This window comes from Typopeltis vanoorti, chromosome 19 (genome assembly GCF_054136105.1).
Source record: "Typopeltis vanoorti isolate ZY-2024b chromosome 19, IOZ_Tvanoo_1.0, whole genome shotgun sequence".
NCBI classification, from domain to species: Eukaryota; Metazoa; Arthropoda; class Arachnida; order Uropygi; family Thelyphonidae; genus Typopeltis; species Typopeltis vanoorti.
This window is the reverse complement of record NC_143567.1, coordinates 17609985-17629205: the sequence shown is the minus strand read 5'-3', so window position 1 is coordinate 17629205 and position 19221 is coordinate 17609985. Positions and strand designations below refer to the sequence as shown.

Genomic DNA, 19221 nt, shown 5'->3' with positions numbered 1-19221 from the left:
ACTGACACCCACACACATTTTTACCTGCCCAGCATTTACAGCAGCCTTGCAAGTAATACACCCTAATCCTGAACAACAGCTCTACACAAACAAAATCACCGACATAGCCAAAGCAGTTCAAGGAGCACATGGAAACATCTAAGACTCTTCAAAGGACAAGACAACAACAACAATAAAAGAAATTCTATTCTCTGGCAGATTATCTTTAATGGATATTCCAAGAACACCATCCAGAGGATAATATTTCCTGATTCTCCTTTCTGCCAAAATTCAAACATTCAGTAGAGAGACTATGTTTCCATCTCATATATTAGAAATCTTTCCATCAAGATCAGTGCTCCAGTTAAGAATCATAATATCAGAGTAACTAGTAAATCTCTCTAAACTGTATGTAGCCTCTTAGATTTCTGAAAGACAGCAATTTCTATAAACATCTAGGTGTTTATTTAAGGTAGAGTGCAAGAAAATTCAATTTTCTTTGCAGTCTACTTTAGTCAGTATATAATTCACTTGTACCTAATAATGCCTATTAAACCCATGTATTTTATCATTGAACCTGTAATCATCAAGTTTCATTTCAAACATTTCAGTTATAAATGTATGCGATACAACAGATTTCCAGAAACTTTCAATAACAAAACTTAATATTTATTTAACAGTGGAAAATTTTGCATTAAACAAATTGCTGTTTAGCTAGAGTAATGTTTAATTTCACTTACAGATTTGTGTGAAAGGTCTTATTGTGTTCAAAGGATACTTAAAAGATCCTGAAAAAACAGAAGAGGCTATTGACAAAAATGGCTGGCTTCATAGTGGAGATATTGGAATGTGGATGCCAGTATGTATTTGAAAATTTAGTTGTTGTTTAATATTCCCTGAAATTATAGAAAATGTTTGTATGTTATGAGAAATGGAAATTGTGCTCTCTCTCTCTCTCTCTCTCCCGTTTCTTCCTGTTTTGGGTCCTAAGGGTTAGGAAGCTATGCAGCTAGGAAAATATTCTCTTTACAGATTATTCCTTCACCTTTCAACATGTTTGATAAATGTTTTTTCTTACCTGTGGACGCTACATCTGCTAAGCATGTTATGAAACTTTAAAATTTCATAACATGCTTCTATGCATGTTTCCTCATCATCTGAAATTTCCCATTTTCATATTCTTAACTTGTAGTTTGTGCAACTTATTTCTAAAAAAGTATTTTAAAATAATAGCACACCACATCATTTTTTCTTATATATATAAAAAATGAATGATTTGTTATAATAAGTATAACAAGGCAATTTGAGGATGTTTCAGAAAACAATAAGCACTTTTATTATTTTTATTATCCTTATTATTTTCTTGACCTCCGTTGAGTCACTGGCTCATCATTTGAGATCAACACTCCTTAAACTCATCCACTGTTTGCACTTTCACCACCATTTAAGGCAATACATTCCATGCTCATCTCACTCTCCAAGCAAAAAACTTTACTTCTTACTTTTTACTCACTACTTCCTTTGGTAACATCTGGGGTGGCTCCTTATGCTTGTTCCTTCCGTTTGTTCTATCATATGAAAAACCTCCTCAGTGTTAATCCAATAATGATGTTTCAGTCATATTGTCTTCCATCCCAGACGCTATAGTCTGCATGCTCTTAGTCTATCTATCTATCCTCATAATAAACATTGTACAGTCCTTTTATTATTTTTGCTATCTGTCCCTGTACCCTCTTCAAGGTTACTTCATCCCTTTGAATTTCGGGTGATCAGAACTGAGCACAGAAATCCACATGTGGTCTGATCAAAGCTTTACACAATGGACCACCACCCTTTTATCTCTCGTGGACAATGTCCTCCTCAACGTTGCAGCAGTCCTCTGAGATGTCTTCGCAATCTTTGCAGTATGTCACCTGAAATTCAAATTTCTATCCAATCACCTGAAGATCCCTTGCTTTTTCCACTTCTTCCGGTATAACTCCACCAAGCGAGTATGAAGCATCACATCTATGGGTCTTAAATTTTAAAACCTTATATTTAGTTGCATTAAACTGGCATCCCATTCATTTGCCCACCTTCCCAAGTTATTTAAATCCTCTTGAAAATTCAAAACATCAACACTATTACTAATAACTCTCCCAAGCTTCACATCATCAGCAAACAACTGATATATATCCCAGTAGACAATATCAGTGACATATAGATTGAACAGTAATTGTTCTGGTAATGAACCCTGCAGAATTCTACTTGTAACCTTCCTACTGATATCTATAAGAAAGTCAGTTACCAATCCAGTTCACTAACTTGCTATCCAAACCCATATGTTGCAACTTAGAAAGCAAGTTGTTGTGTGTGTCACCCTGTCAATTGTCTCTGAAAAATCCAAAAAAATGACAGCATATGTCTTATCCTCATCCACTGTTCTTGTTACTCTATTGTAAAAGGCAGATTACTAAAACAAAAGTGCCCTTTAACAAGTCCATCTGCTCTGCATAAATAGTATTGCCCTCACAGTCCAATTCTCTATATCAGGGATCGGCAACCTTTTAAGACTCATGGGCCACATTCAACTTTTATTTTTAATAATCAGGCTGCAAGCATTTAATTAAGAGAAAATAGTGAGTGAAAAAATACGTAAGTTATCAATTTTTATTATATCAATTTAAAAAAACAGAAATATTTAAAGTACCAGATATGAAACAAGCATGAAAATGAAACTCAATGAAAAATTATTATCATCATTATTTTATTATTATTATTCAGGCCTCCATGGAGTCAAAAGACTCATTGTGGGAGGTCCTTTCTAAGAAACACAAGTCTATCAAGACTCATCGAGGGAGGTCCCTCCTAGGAAACACAAAGTCTATCATACCACTCCTTAAACTCACTGACCGTTCTCGCTCTCACCACTCCATCAGGCAATGCATTCCATGGTTCAACCACCCTCCATGCAAAGAAACCACTCCTCACCCTCTTTCTCACAGTTTCCTTTCGTAACTTCCAGGGATGGCCCCTTGTCATGACTCCTTCCCACTGTTCAACCAAGCAAAAGAACTCCCCAGTGTCAACCCTGTAGCCACCTCTCAACAGTTTAAAAGTCTCAATCATATCACTCCTCCTTCTTCTATCAACCAAACTCTGTAGTCCACACTCCCTCAGCCGATCCTCATAACTATCATTGTACAGTCCCGACACCATCTTTGTTATCCGCCTTTGTACCCTTTACACAGTTAATTTATCCCCTTCAAATCTTAGGGACCAGATCTGAGAACAATAGTCTAAGTGTAGTCTGATCAGAGTCTTATACAACGGAATGATAACCATTTTATCTCTGCAGGTCAGTGTCCTTCTCATTATTGCAGCAATCCTCTGTGTTCCCTTCACTACCTTTGCAATATGTCCCCTAAATTTCAGGTTTCTATCAATCATCAAACCCAGATCTCTTGTCTCTCCTACTTCCTCCAGTATAACTCCTCCCATAGAGTATGCAGCATCCCATCGATGTGTCCCAAACCTCAAGACCTTACATTTTGCTGCATTTTATGCATCACGATATGTGTGTGTCTCTCTGCTTAATGTGACTTTTGTGATTGTTTTCCCTTAGCTGAATTATCTATATCCACTTTACAACCCAAAGTGCAAATTCGAATCGAAACATGCAAAGTTCATCAGTCAGGTCGAGAAGAAATTTATTTCTTCTCGACCTGACTGATGAACATGCTTATTCACAAATATATGTGCTTCCAAATGCAACTATCATCTTCTTTGCGAAACTGATTAATCCTTCAAATTTTTTTGGTAAGCATCGATAAAATATTTGGATATTTTCTAACAAAAATGCGTTCTTTAATGTTTCATTGTGCTAATTCCAAAACACTTATCTGTAGTTGGTTTAGTGTGTCATCAATGTCGACATTAAAAGCGTTCAAAAATAATCTTATTTCAATGCTATTTTTATGAAAATCAACAAACCTTGTTGAAACTTCCTTTTGTAAATCTTCAATAATACAAACAAAAGTTTCCTTTTGTTTGTATTTCCGAGTTACACAGGTCATATCATGAAGTATAGGTATAAAATTATTTTTAATTTGTTATTCATATTATAAAGTGTATTATTTAAATAATTCAACATACGGGCCACATGCCATGTAAGTATGGTCAACTTTTTATGGGCCACCAAAAATGCACATTTGGGCTGCATGCGGCCCATCGGTTGCCAATCCCTGCTCTATATGAGTTTGTAACAATTTCTGCAAAATCTTAACATTTACAGAAGAAATACAAATAGGCATATAGTTTAATACCTCCATCCTACCACCACCTTTATGTGATGGCACTGTCTTATCCTCCTTCAACTCTCCAGGAACCTGTCCCATTGCAAGACTTTCATTAAACATCCAAGTCAATGGCACAGTCAGTTGTTTCACAGCATAATCCTTTAAAACAAGTGTTGAAATCCCTTCTTACCCTTCATTACTGACATTTAGCATATTCAGTAATTGGAATGCATCCTCTAACACTTAACCACTCCCTATTTTTCTAGGAATAATGTTTGCTGTTTCAGGATGGAACATTCTAATAAAGTGATCATTAAATAGCTCAAGTATATGTCATTTGCATTGTTCACTTAAGTCCCATGTCCTTTCAGCACAGTTATCCATCCATTTTTCTTCCTATTCGCTACATAGTGAAAAAACTCCTTGGATTACCATTCTAGTCTCTTCTCATATTTTAATTTTTCTCTGCTTACAATACTAGTCACTTTCCTATCCTGAGCCTTATATTTCTCATGTAACTCTTCTATGAAGAAATTTTTGCATCTATGTCATCCATCTCTACTTCTGCTGTACACAGTTCAACTTTGTTAACTTTACCACATAATTAGTATTATTTCCAGGCCTCCATGGATTGAAATAAATCATCCTGGGAGGCCAAACTGCTAGATTCAATACATATCATCTCTTGCTTTGAACATTCAGGTTGGGGCATTCATCGCTCAATTGAGCAATGCATTCCACTCATTCACTATCTGCCATACAAAAATATACTTCTCAGTTCTTATATAATCCTTTTACAATTTCCTGAAATAATCTATCCATATCCTGTACAGTATTTCCCCCTCTGATAGGTTCCTCTTGCCAATTTATGTCTTAATCATATTACCTCTTATCTGCCAAGCTCTGCAGAGCACACTTCCTTAACACATTCACACCAGTCAGTGTCTGCACATGTGGACACTGTCTGAGTGAACTCGCTTTACTGTATGTATGTATGTATGTTGCTTCTGCATCAGTCATGTGCCTTTTCACAAATCATATATGGCATGTTAATTGCAACTTTTTCGGTAGAATTTTACGTGTACAATTAGCAGTTGTGAACTGTCTTAATGATATAGAAAATCTAAAATGCAATTTGAACTGATTTCAAGTTACATTTATCCATATACATCTTTAATTGTGTCTGCACAGTTAGCCTAGTGGCTGCGCTTCACAACCATATGCCTGCAGAAGGAGTGTCCTATGTTCGATTCCTGTTGATGTGAGGAGCTGAAGGACCTTCCTCAACCATACCCAAGTTAGCTGGTCTTGGGTATGGACAGTAGGGTTTTTTCCCCAGTTTATCCTGGGGTTTTCATCCCACAAAGCAGGCAAACCAGCCTTGAGAACTCAACACTACAGACATTGGATACACTGGGGCATAGGGCTAACCACCTTATCCTGTGAACGGTTTGAGGTCCGATGATACATAAACCCTCGACACCGCAAGGTAAAAGAGGGAAAGGAAGATGAGATGAGATGAGATCTTTAATTGTTTTAGAAAATTTGATTTACATAAATCATTTGGTTTCTGTACCCAATGACTTCATTATAAACATTTGTTACCACATATTTTCTGCAACTTAAAAATTGAAAGAGGATGTTAGAACAAATATATTTAGTTAGATACCACTTTTGATGGGGCAATAAAACTGTTTTGCTTGCATGTATGCAGCATAGTGTCTTTTTTCATTATGAATGATCATTTCCAATTGACTGTAATTATACTAATTGTTGCTAAATATAGTATACACTGTATTTAGTGATACAATAAAACTGTTTTTCACTTTATAGGAGCATTTTCACGGTTTTGGTGTTAAGTGTGTAGAGAACTTTGTTATTATTATTATTATTATTATACAGTATCCTCACGGAGTTCAGAGACTCATTGTGCGAAACCAAACTATTATACACACAAAACCTATCATATCTCAACTTAAATTCATTCACAGTCAGGGAACTCACAACTAATTCTAGCAATACATTGCACACATTCATCTTCTCCATGCAAAAAAAGCTAGTCCACACAACTTTACTTACCACACTGTTACACTTCCATGGATAAACTCTAGTTCTCTAACTATTTGTCATAAACCATTTGCCAGCCTAGCTGGCCGAGTGGTTAGTGTATCTGCTCTCCGGTCAAAAAGGCTGCAGGTTCGAATCCCGCCTTGGACATGGATGTTTGTGATTGTCTGTGAAGATACTATTGGTGGTCAATGGCAATAGATGGCGTTGGTGTAGATGCGGTTCGTTGAAGATGGAGCTGGTGATGGAGACAGAGAGCTGTAGAGCAAGTGCCCTCCCTAGATGAGTCCATGGACTTCCTGGAGGTGTCACGTAATAATAATAATAATAATAAAAATTTCCTTTGCATCAATTTTATAAAACCACTATAATATTATTATTATTATTATTCAGGCCTCCATGGAGTCAAAAGACTCATCGCGAGAGGTCCTTTCTAAGAAACACAAGTCTATCAAGAATCATCGAGGGAGGTCCCTCCTAGGAAACACAGTCTATCATACCACTCCTTAAATGCATTGGCCATTCTCGCTCTCACCACTCCATCAGGCAATATATTCCATGATTCAACTACCCTCCATGCAAAGAAACCACTCCTCACCCTCTTTCTCACAGTTTCCTTTCGTAACTTCCAGGGATGACCCCTTGTCATGACTCCTTCCCACTGTTCAACCAAGTGAAAGAACTCCCCAGTGTCAACCCTGTAACCACCTCTCAACAGTTGAAAAGTCTCAATCATATCACCTCTCCTTCTTCTATCCACCAAACTCTGCAGTCCACACTCCCTCAGCCAATCCTCATAACTAGCATTGTACAGTCCTGACACCATCTTTGTTATCTGCCTTTGTACCCTTTCCACAGTTAATTTATCCCCTTCAAATCCTGGGGACCAGATCTGAGAACAATAGTCTAAGTGTAGTCTGATCAGAGTCTTATACAACGGAATGATAACCATTTCTCATTATTGCAGCAATCCTCTTTGTTACCTTCACTACCTTTGCAATCATATCATCTAAGTTTCTAGCATGCTCCCTCTTTTCCACCTATCAACTAAATTTTGTTACCCATACACCTTCACCCTATCCTCATAGGGAGCATCCCACAGTACTAGTCACCAGCTTAGTCACTCTCTTGTCTCTGAATCCTCTCTACCACTGCCTGATACTAAGAAACCCAGGTGACCGAAGCTGTGTACAATAGTCGAGATGTGGCAGAATCATAGCCTTCTAAACAGGGATAATAATAACTTTTTCTATCTTTACTTCTTAGTATGTTTTGCAACATCCAAGTAATCCTTTGGGCTATTTTACCAAATTTTGCAATACCATTATTATTACATTACATCTGCAGGGAGTCCAAGGACTCATCGTGGGAGGCACTCTACTCTACTTCGCTAAATACATCTCATCTTCTCCACTACTACTTAATTCTCCTACCATGATACCACTACCATCAATGCCATCTACTGCCCATCATCATCAACAACAGTATTTTTTGTCTGTAAATTGTGTGTGTGTGTTCTGAAAGCTGATTTGTCTGTATATGGGATGAAAAACCTGAGTTTTCAGGAGAAAAACCTTTCCTACCTCCATACGAGATTGGCTAACTCACCTTCAATTGAAAAAGCCCATATAAGGATTCCTCTCATCATGACGAGAATTGAACCCAGGTCTTTTCCAATCGAAGGGCACAATGTTCGGCTGTTCTTCCAGTTGTGCTACTGAAATACCTCGAAAAAAAATCTATAATTTTAACCCCTGTGTTCAATACAATTTTTTTTTCTTTTCAAAACATACTTATGAACTGAAAGGACAGTGCAGCATTCTTCAATTATCCCCATGCATGGTGGGATTCAAACCCAAGACCTACCAGTTACAGAGCGAGTATGCTATTCACTTAACCAGCCCTATACCCTCTGAACTTCAACTATCTGTCCATCATTATCCCCAAGTCCCTAGGTTCATCAATTTCCTGAAATTCAGTACCATCAATATGATACACTTTATGTAATCTTTTCAACCCGAAGTGCATAACCTTACATTTTGTAACATTAAATTGACAGTTATTATCCTTTGTCCGCAATGCCAGTTTATTTAAATCATTCTGAGGGATATCTACATCACTTTTATCAATTATTGCTTTCCTCAGCAAACAACTGAATACTCAATTAAATAGACGGCACTTCTATTCATAAGGAATAGAAGGCACTTTTCAGGCAGTACAAGATGAATAGTGAATGAATAATAATCAGTTACACGAAGAGTATAAAGAACAAGTGGAGAGTGACTCAGTCAGTAAGGAAAACAAAAGTGCAACATGAGCGTAATATGACATTAATGAATAAAAATAGTAGAATAAGAACTGCTGCAGAAGACATTGTTGAGGTTCGATGATCAATTTATGAGTGCATTTCATCCTGATCAGGGTGGAATCATGAGGAACACTTAAGTGTAGATGACATATGAGAGAAATGGTTTAATTGCAAGTGAGCAGGAGGTATTTGAGGAAATTTATTTATTTATTTATTTATTCGTATGGCATGAATATCAAAACATGCAGTACAATACACTTTAATAACATATAAAATTAAAAGTCAAAAGTCATTTGAAAAACCAATAAAATTAAAAGGTTACATCCATATTGGTCAGATAGTTCATAGCTTCGGGCGTAGCACTTAAAAAGTCCAATTTGTCTCCTGAATATGCTCTGAGATAACACTGAGTCACAATATGGTTCACAGTTTGTCTCTGAGCTCCACAATCACAATGCGGGGATGGTCATTTACCCCATTTAAAAAGCATGTCCGCACATACACCATGACCAGTTCGTATTCTATTAAGCTGAGTCCAGGATTTTCATGGGAGGTGTGAGCAAGCATCAAAACTTTCTTGTAATTCATTGAGAGAAAATTTTGTGATGTCATCTGTATGGCTCTGCCACTGTTCTTGCCACTTTTGCTTCAAGTCAAAGTTAGAATGTAGTAGTAGTTGGGCTAATTGTAGTGGTGGATGTCTTGATCTCAATCATCGTACACTTAAGTCTGGGAGATCTAAATGTATTGGTAGGGCTGTGTTCTCCAAGATTTTCGTATACTCATGTAAGAGAGCCATAGTCCTGCGCAGATTCGGTGGAACAATGTTACTAAGAGCTGGAAGCCAGTGTGTGGGCGTGATTTAATTGTGCCAGAAATCAGTCTTATTGTATTATTTAGTTGGCTATCAACAAGTTTAACATGTGTGCTATTTAACCACACTGGTGAGCAATATTCGGCAACAGAGAAAATTAGACCAAGAGCAGTAATCCGCAGATTATCGGCTGTTGCTCCCCATGTTGTGCCTATTAGTTTTTGTATTATGTTGTTACGGGTTCTTAACTTAGCAGAAACGTTTGTTAGGTGTTGCTTGTAAGAGAGCGTGCAGTCCAGGGTAATGCCCAAGTACTTTGGAAACTTATTGTGTCGTAGTAAACATCCTTCAAAGAAGATATGTAAAGTGACATCTGCCATGTGATTATTAAGGTGAAAGCTTGATACTTCTGTTTTGTCTGGATTGAGCTGGAGCCTCCATTTTTTTTAATATTCACCTATAGTATTCAGATCTTTTGTAAGTACGTCTTCAGCCTGACTCATGTTTTTGTGTCGAATGGCAATTACAGTGTCATCAGCATAACAGAACTTGCATGAGATGGTAGCAGGCAAGTCATATGTGTATATAGGTTATAAAGTAAGGGTGCCAATACTGACCCTTGTGGAAGACCATTATTAAGTTTTCGTTGTCGGGACATTTTATTTCCTAATATAACTTGAAAGAAACGTTCAGTGAGCATGGAGGAAATTAAGTGTGCAGTCCGTTTACATGGGACAATGCTAAGAAATTTGTATATAAGACCTTCACGCCATACTGTATCATAGGCTGCTGTTAGGTCCAAGAAGACAGCTGATGTTTTTTCTTGCTTCTGAAATCCAGCTTCTACGTATGATGTTAAAGTGAGCACTTGATCACAGCAACCACGTTTTTCTCTAAAACCAGCTTGCTCAATCAGGACATGCTGCATAATTGGTGTGGACAATCTGTTGTACAGAAGGTGCTCTAACATTTTATAGGTGCAACTCAATAAAGCAATAGGTCTGTAACTTTTTGTCTCCTGGGGTGGTTTTCCAGGTTTAAGAATAGCAACTATTTTTGACTTCTTAAACTGGCTAGGTAGTCGGCCAGTCAATAATATATCAGAAAAGAATTCACAGAACCATTTTATAGTATTTGGCCCGCTATTAATCAGAAATTCAGGATGGACACCGTCGAAGCCTGGGGCCTTGCCTGCTTTGATATCTTTTATGACGGCTTTTACTTCATCTATAGTGAAGATTGAGGCATATTGTGAGAAAGCAGGGGCATTTATTTTTAAAGCTCTAAGTTCTTTCTTGACTTTCTTGGTATGTTCACAGTCCCTAGGTGCTCTTGACATATTAACGATTTGATTAGCTATTTTCTCAGGGGAGATGATTGTGCTTTTTCTTTTAGGTAGATTAGTCGCGGATAGTTGTTGGAGAACATTCCAAGTTTTTCTACTTGATCGTTTGAAGTCAAGGTTTTCAACCGTATCAATCCATTTTGTTTTTCGAGATGAGTTCAGGCTATGCAGTAATTCATCTGCTATTTCAGGATCTTCACTTTTCAGGAACTCTCTGTAGAGATGTTCACTCTCTTCATTCCATCCAGGGACATAATCTTTTCTGTAACCTCTAGGGATATATTTTTTCGCAGTTGATATGATTGCTCCTACAAATCTCTTGTACTCTGCAACTCTAGCTGGTATCCACCAAACACATTTATCCAATTCATTCGCAAAATTTCTCCAATTTGCTTTTTTAAAATTCCAACGCGGTCGTGGAAAGGATCTTGCTATAGGTAGTGTCATACCAATTTCCAGTAACACCGAAATCTAATCCAGACTTATGTTTTGTTATTGAAACAAAACATAAGTCTGGATTAGACTCTGTTTGCCATGCTGATGATCTAAAGGTGTTTCTATCTTTGGCATCAAATACAAGGTGTATATTATTTATTTCTGCCCATTGAACGAGGGTAGTCCCGCAGTCGTTGTTATCACGGTACTTCCATTCTTCATGATGGCTATTAAAATCACCAATCCATACTGTTTGGATGTTGATAAGTAGGTATCACATCTATAGACCATGATGTTAAAGGAAGTTTATAGACATTGACTATTGTTATGTTGTGAATTTTCACACTCACAAGATGGGTATCGTTATCACATCTCGTTGTCAGGACAGAAGCATTTTCTATATCATCCTTGATATATGTTGCAATGCCATAATTCCGGTGGTATGTAGCACCAATCAGAGTGTAACCAGTTATTTTTCCTCTTCTATTAAGGTCGTCTTCGTCTTCAGCATGTGTTTCTTGAAGAAGCACAAGGTCAATGTTATTTTCTTGTAGTATTTTGCAGAGATAGTCACATTTTGCTCTGTTAATTCCCTCGATATTCAGTTGACACATCTTAAGGCTAAATCCCAGTTTTTTGTCAGCATCATCAATAAAATTAGAAAAATCAGTATTGTTTGACTGCATGCCTTAGCCAGGAGAACTAATTGTTAGACTGGTCAAATCGCTCTAGCTCAATTAGCGTTACCCAGGGTGCACCACGAGGAGGCGAGCTAGATTACACCCCATTTGAGGAAATAAATAACCTTGATGTCAATAAGGCAATAAGATTCGATGACATATCACAACACATCTTAATGGAATGTTCCAGGGAATTGGCAATAGTACTGGCATGCCTGTTTAATGAGTCTTATAACAGCACAGGTTCCAAGGGAGTGAAAGGAGGGTAAAATTGTTCCGCTGCATAAAGGTGGTGATAAGGCTGTAGCTTCAAATTATATGCCAGTTTGTATATCTGTAGTTGTGGTGAAGGTACTGGAGAGAGAGAGACTGGTGAGAAGTAGATTACAGAAATGGGTTGATAATAGCAGTATTCTCTGTGGTTATCACCATAGGTAGTAGTAATAATAATTAAATATGAATATGAGGAGGAGGGGGATGTGATTGAGACATATAAGTTGGTCAGGGGTTGTTATGAGGGTGACATGGAAGAAATTTTTCATAGAATAGGAGAGGGGGTGGAGTAGAACAAGAGGTCATTTCTGGAAACTGTATAATGAGGATGGGAGCAGAGGAGTGAGGAGAAGGTTCTTTGCATGGAGAGTGGTTGGTGAGTGGAATGCATTTCCTGAGTGTGTTGTGAATGTAGCCACATTGAATAAGTTTAAAGCACGGTTGGATGAGAATTGTGTGCAACAGTGTGTACCTCCCACAATGAGTCTCTGACTCCTTGGAGGTCAGATGTTAATAATAATAATAATAATAATAATAATAATAGGAATGTAATACTATATGTTGGGCTTATAAAAGGTAGTTCTGCCTTAGTAATTTACTCACATTTTTTAATAGTGACAGCTGAGTTGGATAAGGGAAATGGCTACACCACAACACTGTAGACTTTTCAAAGGTGTGACAGAATTCTGCACAGGAAAACTATTGCATAAGTTGGAGTAAATGTGAATGGATATGAAGACAGTTGCTTACCTGGGGGGGGGGGGGGGGGGGGCTTGCCGAGAGACCAACAGAAGGATACCAGAGATTAGTATATGGCGGAGTGGAATCTGGGAGAATGAGAGTGAGTAGTGAAGTGACTACTGTTCACGTTGTATATTACTGAAATAGGGAATGATTTAAGGGCAGATAGTCAGTTAATTGCTGATGATGCAAGACTGGGGAGGGCAGTAGTTGATAACAATGATATAGATATGCAGAATGTTTTAAATAAATTAGCATTGTGGGCAAAGGATAATGGTTGCTAATTTAATGTTGCAAAATGTAAGATTATGTAGTTTTGGGATGAAAGATTGAATGTTGTATATTATATTGATGGTACTGGATTATTGGAACTTGATGAAACTAAGGATCTTGGATTGATGGTGAACAGAGAGTTGAAGTTCAGAGGGCATATTGCAAATGTTGGTAAAATAGCTGAAAGGATTACTTTACATTGACAAGTAAAGATAGGGAGGTTATTATCCCTCCTTATAAAGCTATGATACAGCTCCATGTTAACCTACTGTGCACAGATTCGGTCACCTGGGTTTCTTGAGAATCAGGAGGTGGTGGAAAGTATCCAGAAATGAGTTGAAGGTGTGTGTTTGCATGTGTTGTGAAATATAGTTGATAGATGGAAAAGAGGAGACGTGATAGAAAACTTATAAGATACTAAAGGGTGTTCTATATGATACAAAAATATTTTTTTCAGTACATGATGAGTGGAGAGAGAACTAGAAGGCATTCCTGAAAGTTGGGTAAGAGTTTGGTTATTAAAGGTATAGAGACTTGATTTTTTGCTTGGAAAGTAGTGAATGATTGGAATGAATTACCATAAGTAATTGTGAATTCCATGAGAATGAATGAGTTTAAAGAAGGTATGAGGGGTATTATGTGAATGATGGTTAGTATGAGTCTTCTGTGATGAGTAGTCTGACCCCATGGAGATACCTGCAATATAATAATATTAATAATAATAATAATAAAGTTAGTAAGTGTGATATGATACCAATTTCTATCGACTGTTGATCTTTTTAGTTATAAAGATCATGTGGTCCCAAATGAAATCTGGTGATATTACTTTAGTCTTTGAGAAGCATAATTAGAATGGATAATATGAAATCACATACCATTTGTCTGTGGCATTCTTTTCTCTGCAATGTTTTAGGTACTGGCTGGAGTCTTCTGTTTTAGGAGTCTTCTGTGATGAGTAGTCTGACCCCATGGAGATACCTGCAATATAATAATATTAATAATAATAATAATAAAGTTAGTAAGTGTGATATGATACCAATTTCTATCGACTGTTGATCTTTTTAGTTATAAAGATCATGTGGTCCCAAATGAAATCTGGTGATATTACTTTAGTCTTTGAGAAGCATAATTAGAATGGATAATATCAAATCACATACCATTTGTTTGTGGCATTCTTTTCTCTGCAATGTTTTAGGTGCTGGCTGTTCTTTTATTGATACTTGTGCCATGTGGTTTTTTTCAGTTCACACAAAAACAGAAGGAAATAAGTGAATAATATTTATTCATAGGCCATATATTTCAGTCTGAAAATGACAGGCCATCATCAGTAGCAAATGGTAGTTTAGTACAAAGTACAATGCAAACAGTGGATTGATTTTAAACACATAATGAGAGCTGCGTAATGTTATACATGAAACAACAATATGTCATTAATTATTAATTAATTTTATTATTAATTAAACTTTAATGTATAATTAAAATAAGATTCTCCCATATCTTTGATACTGAGAAGCAGTCATTCCGATTCAAGTTCGGACAATGAAGTAAGACTTTGGTGCTTTCTTTAAATAAATGTTCAAATTTATAGTGACAATGATGGAGTAAGCATGTTTTAGACCATAACATTGAGTTTGTTCAAAATACAAAAGGTGACAGTCACATGGAACTTGGTAGATGCTAGGAAGAGCAAGAGAAGAACTTTTATGTTGAGAAGGTGGGAACCATGATGATAGTTTGTTGATTAGAATAAATGTAGCCACTAGACTGTACGTCTTAACAATTCTAGAAGTCAGTTCTGAGATGCCAGAAATGTATGGGATAGGACTCTATGTATGATATTTATCTAATATATAAAAACATATAGATACTCATGTTCATAGAAACCCATCACCTTACATAAATATAGTTTTTAGTAGTTAAGATAAAAAGCCAGTAGTTTTTAATAGTTAAATGGTCATTTTCATTGGTTTATCATTAGATATTTTGTTGTATTGCAACCTCTGTATAATGTAATAGTTGCTGTTATTACATCAGAATTTTTTATGCTATAAATAGACAGCAAGAGATAGCTTTTGCATTTTTATGCTGAGATCGCTATGGCTAGTTATGTGCAGTTAACACCTTGCAGAAAAAGTTGTTTATTTTTTAACAGTATATATTAGAACACAGAAACTATGGCTGTATTAACCTGCCTAAGATCTGAGAGACAGTCATCCTAAGAAAAAACTAATATGCCTTTTTTTTTTTTTTTTTTTGACTCTAGACTTATGTGATAGTGTTTTTTTTTTTTTTTTTTTTTTTTTTTTTTCCAAGAGGGCACCAAAAAAATCAGGACTCTAGTCTTTGTGTTGCTGCTACAATTTTGTTTAACCAGTCTGCTGATTACACCATGTTGTTATAGTCTCGCGTATTGTGACAAACTGTGTTTTTGTGCTCTGAAGATGCTGGTTATAACACCAGCGAAATATCAGCAATAAGTTAATAAATTAATTATTTACTTAGTTTCTGTGTTCTAATATATACCGTTAAAAAATAAACAACATGTTCGACGAACACATAAGTCTGTCCACACGTTTGCAGAAAAAGTGTGATTCAAGCTTTGAATAGAGAAGGCTATTCCTCTTGTGAAATAGCTAAAAGGGTGTCCTGTAGTCAATCTACTATGATACAGCCACTGTCAAAAGTGTAGGAAACCAGATCTGATGAAAGGAAGAAAGAAGGGGATAAGAAGAAAGCCATTGTCTATGCCATGCCAAGATCGAATTCTAAAGTGGCTCTGCCTCAAAAATTGTCATGCATCGTCCAGAGAACTGAAATGGGACTGGGAAGAACAAACAGGAGTTCTGGCAAGCTCTGTAACTTGGGAGAAGACTCATTCAACAGGAATTGATAGCCATGTGCCCTAAAAAGAAGCCTTTGTTTTAAAAAAAAAATGAGATTAGCTCAGTTAAATTGGTGCAAAGAGCATGCCAAATGGACCTCTGATCAGTGGAAAAGAGTACTGTTTTTTGATGAGAAAAAACTTAACCGACAGCAGACAGACAGTTCTAAAACAATCAGGGAAAAAATTTAACCCTGTTTGGTGTCAACAGTCAAATTCTCAGCCAGTCAGATGATCTAGAGCTGCATGTTATATTATGGTGTCGGTCGCTTACATTTTGTAAAAAAGTTCACTGAATGCACAAGTTTACCAGAACATTTTCGAAGAAGAAATTCTGCCTGCTATCAGAGACCACTTTACCATAACGACAAACTGCATCTTTCAAAGAGACTCTAACCCTTGTCATAGGGCAAAAAAGAGTAAGCAATGCTATTATAACCCTAAAATGTACCATACAAATTGAGTTCAATACTTTAAAATGCTTCAGTTTTTGTTGCAGGTTAATAAGTGGCTCAATGAGCACTAGATTCAGCGACTACTATGGCTAGGAAACAGCCCAGATCTCAATCCCATTGAGAATTTGGTACCAAATGGAGACTGAAAAAAAACTTCAGGAGCTCTAAGAAGCCATTAAGGGTATGGAACCATTAACTTGCAGTTGCATCCATCAGGAAATTGATTTTGTCAGTAGCCCACTGATGCCAAGCTGAAGGTATTTGTTTTTCTATTGAAAAATATCACTGTGCACTCAATTTTGAAATATTTGCAAATTTTTCAAGTTTGTTGTCATTTCCTACTTATAACACATCTTGTACTAAAAAGAGCCAAATATTAATCAAAAATAAAATTGTTATTTTACATTCTTCATTATTTGTGACAATAATTGTGTTATTCTTCCTTTTCAAAGAGGCATTGAAATTTAATTACTGAAAAAATATGCTTAAAGCAAGTGATGTGGTTTCTATGAAACATTGTGTGTGTGTGTGTGTGTGTGTGTGTGTGTGTGTGTGTGTGTGTGTGTGTGTGTGTGTGTGTGTGTGTGTGTGTGTGTGTGTGTGTGTGTGTGTGTGTGTGTGTGTGTTATTTGAACATAAAAAAATATGCAGTATATATAAATAGTGATATATAGATATTAGGGCCATAGATTCAGGGTGTGCACGATGCACACCCACAGAATAGCAATATCATCGATATTATATTTTACATTTATGCCTGTTAAAGACTCTCCTAATTGTTTCCTGGCTTCACATGATTCCTAAAATTAAACACAATATACTAATGCTTCATGAAGAGGACACTTTTCAATATGTAAACACTGCATCACATTTGCATTAATAGCTAGGGTGTGTGGTCGCAAATACAAAAATCTTTGAATAGACCTACAGATGGTGCAGATTCCACCCAGAAATCAGTGGCTGTGATTGGTTATTGTGTCTACCAATCCAGTTGAACATTATCATTTGTCACGAATTGCTGTTTTTGCTTTCTGAGTCTTATCTGTTTCACATGCATCAAATATGAGCTGATGTGTTTAGGACACCAATATAGACAAGTTTTTAATATATCATTTTCCATAAATAATTTATAACTTTTTTTCCCATATTTACAATGGGAAACAGTGTTGATGATCTACTGAATGTCCCATTTTCTGCCAGAGCTTTTGCAGATTGTATGATTGTAGTTGAAGGATGTAAGCCTTACTACTCCTCTTCCAAATTTACTATTAGTTTTACACCTTTGAGTAATTATTCAAATATGCTAAACAAATACAGTATTCTCCTTCATTATTGTTTTCTAATATATCTTAAAGCAAACACATTGTCCCCCCACTCTATGCAGATTTGGTTACAATTAATTGATAAATTAAAGTATTCAAAGTTATCCTACCCTCAATTGCATTGGACCAATTAAGATGAGCGCTGATGTGCTGTGCACTCTTAAAACTTTCATACATCAATAATAATGCAATCATACAGTCAAATTTATGTGAATTTTTAGTTCAGGTTGCATAAGCCACACGACAGCACACCCAACCGAAATGGACATGCAACACCACTGATAGATATCTTGTTATAACTGCTTGCATATGCAGAACTGGTGGACCCTGGTAAAACCATATTGTTCCATATGTGGTAAGTGCCTGCATAGCTCAGTGGAAGTGGCATACCATCCACAGCACTAGACTGCCTGAAGAAAAAGTGTGTCGTGAATTCAATTCTAGTTGCCAAGTAAAGGAACTTTTACTTGGTACATGCTAGTTCTACTGAGTTCTACACAGACTGCAAAAAATTTTTGCAGTCTGTGTAGCTCAGTAGAACTATCATGTTCATCCATAGCGCTAGACATCCCCCAAAGAATGACAACGCACATTCGATTCTAGTTGCTTACTAGAGGAACTTGTTTTTTCCACGATGAGTCTGACTCCATGGAAGTCAGATGTTAATAATAATATACTCCTGGATTTCTGATCTTCTAGATATTGAGTAGATGAAAGTTTTTGCTGAATGATTATACAGCTGCAATCATTCTTGCACCTGCATTGGAAACATGATTTATTCTGTCAAGAGTTGCATTCTCTATGTTCCCAAACTGTGTTCCTTGAGATGTGAACAAGTGTTTTGTGAAAGGTCATCCTTAATAATTAAAAAATAAAATAAATAAATTTAGCATATTTGTAGCATATATCACTTTTTGTGTCATCATTTTTAACATTTTTTTCAGTTATTAATATACTGATAGACTAATAATCAAATAAACTGTGGAACATTTTATTTGTACAGGCTTTGCATAGAAAAGTTTGCCTAGAGGTAATGACATCTCTGTTAAAGTAGCAGTTTAGTGATCAATGTGCTATTCATTCATAGTTTGAGGAGAGGAGGAAACCAATAACATGCATCATGTGGGCAGATGAAACAAAGTAGCTTTCCACTGACACGTTTTACATGTTTACAGTGCTTATGGTGTACAGAATATAAGTGTTCCATAAATAAATTGTGAGATGAAAAGTGTTCCATGACTAAAAAAAGCTTGGGAAATGTTGTTCTATGCAGTCACCTTAATTGCTCCAGCTATGATTTGATGTGCACCAAAGAAGTATTACCTAATTACCTAAGATATTGAATAGGATAGTCCATTCGCTTTCATTGTT

The 19221-nt window shown here is 36.4% G+C and overlaps 1 protein-coding gene across 1 annotated transcript in view; it reads left to right on the top strand.

Annotated features, from left to right (window-relative positions):
- The window catches only part of LOC150095885 (long-chain-fatty-acid--CoA ligase 1-like), a 335143-nt gene that overhangs the window by 269537 nt on the left and 46385 nt on the right, over positions 1-19221 (top strand). The window contains exon 16 of the mRNA XM_090409654.1: positions 722-838. Coding sequence (XP_090265780.1) covers positions 722-838 — 117 coding nt within the window. The remainder of the gene's footprint in view (positions 1-721; positions 839-19221) is intronic.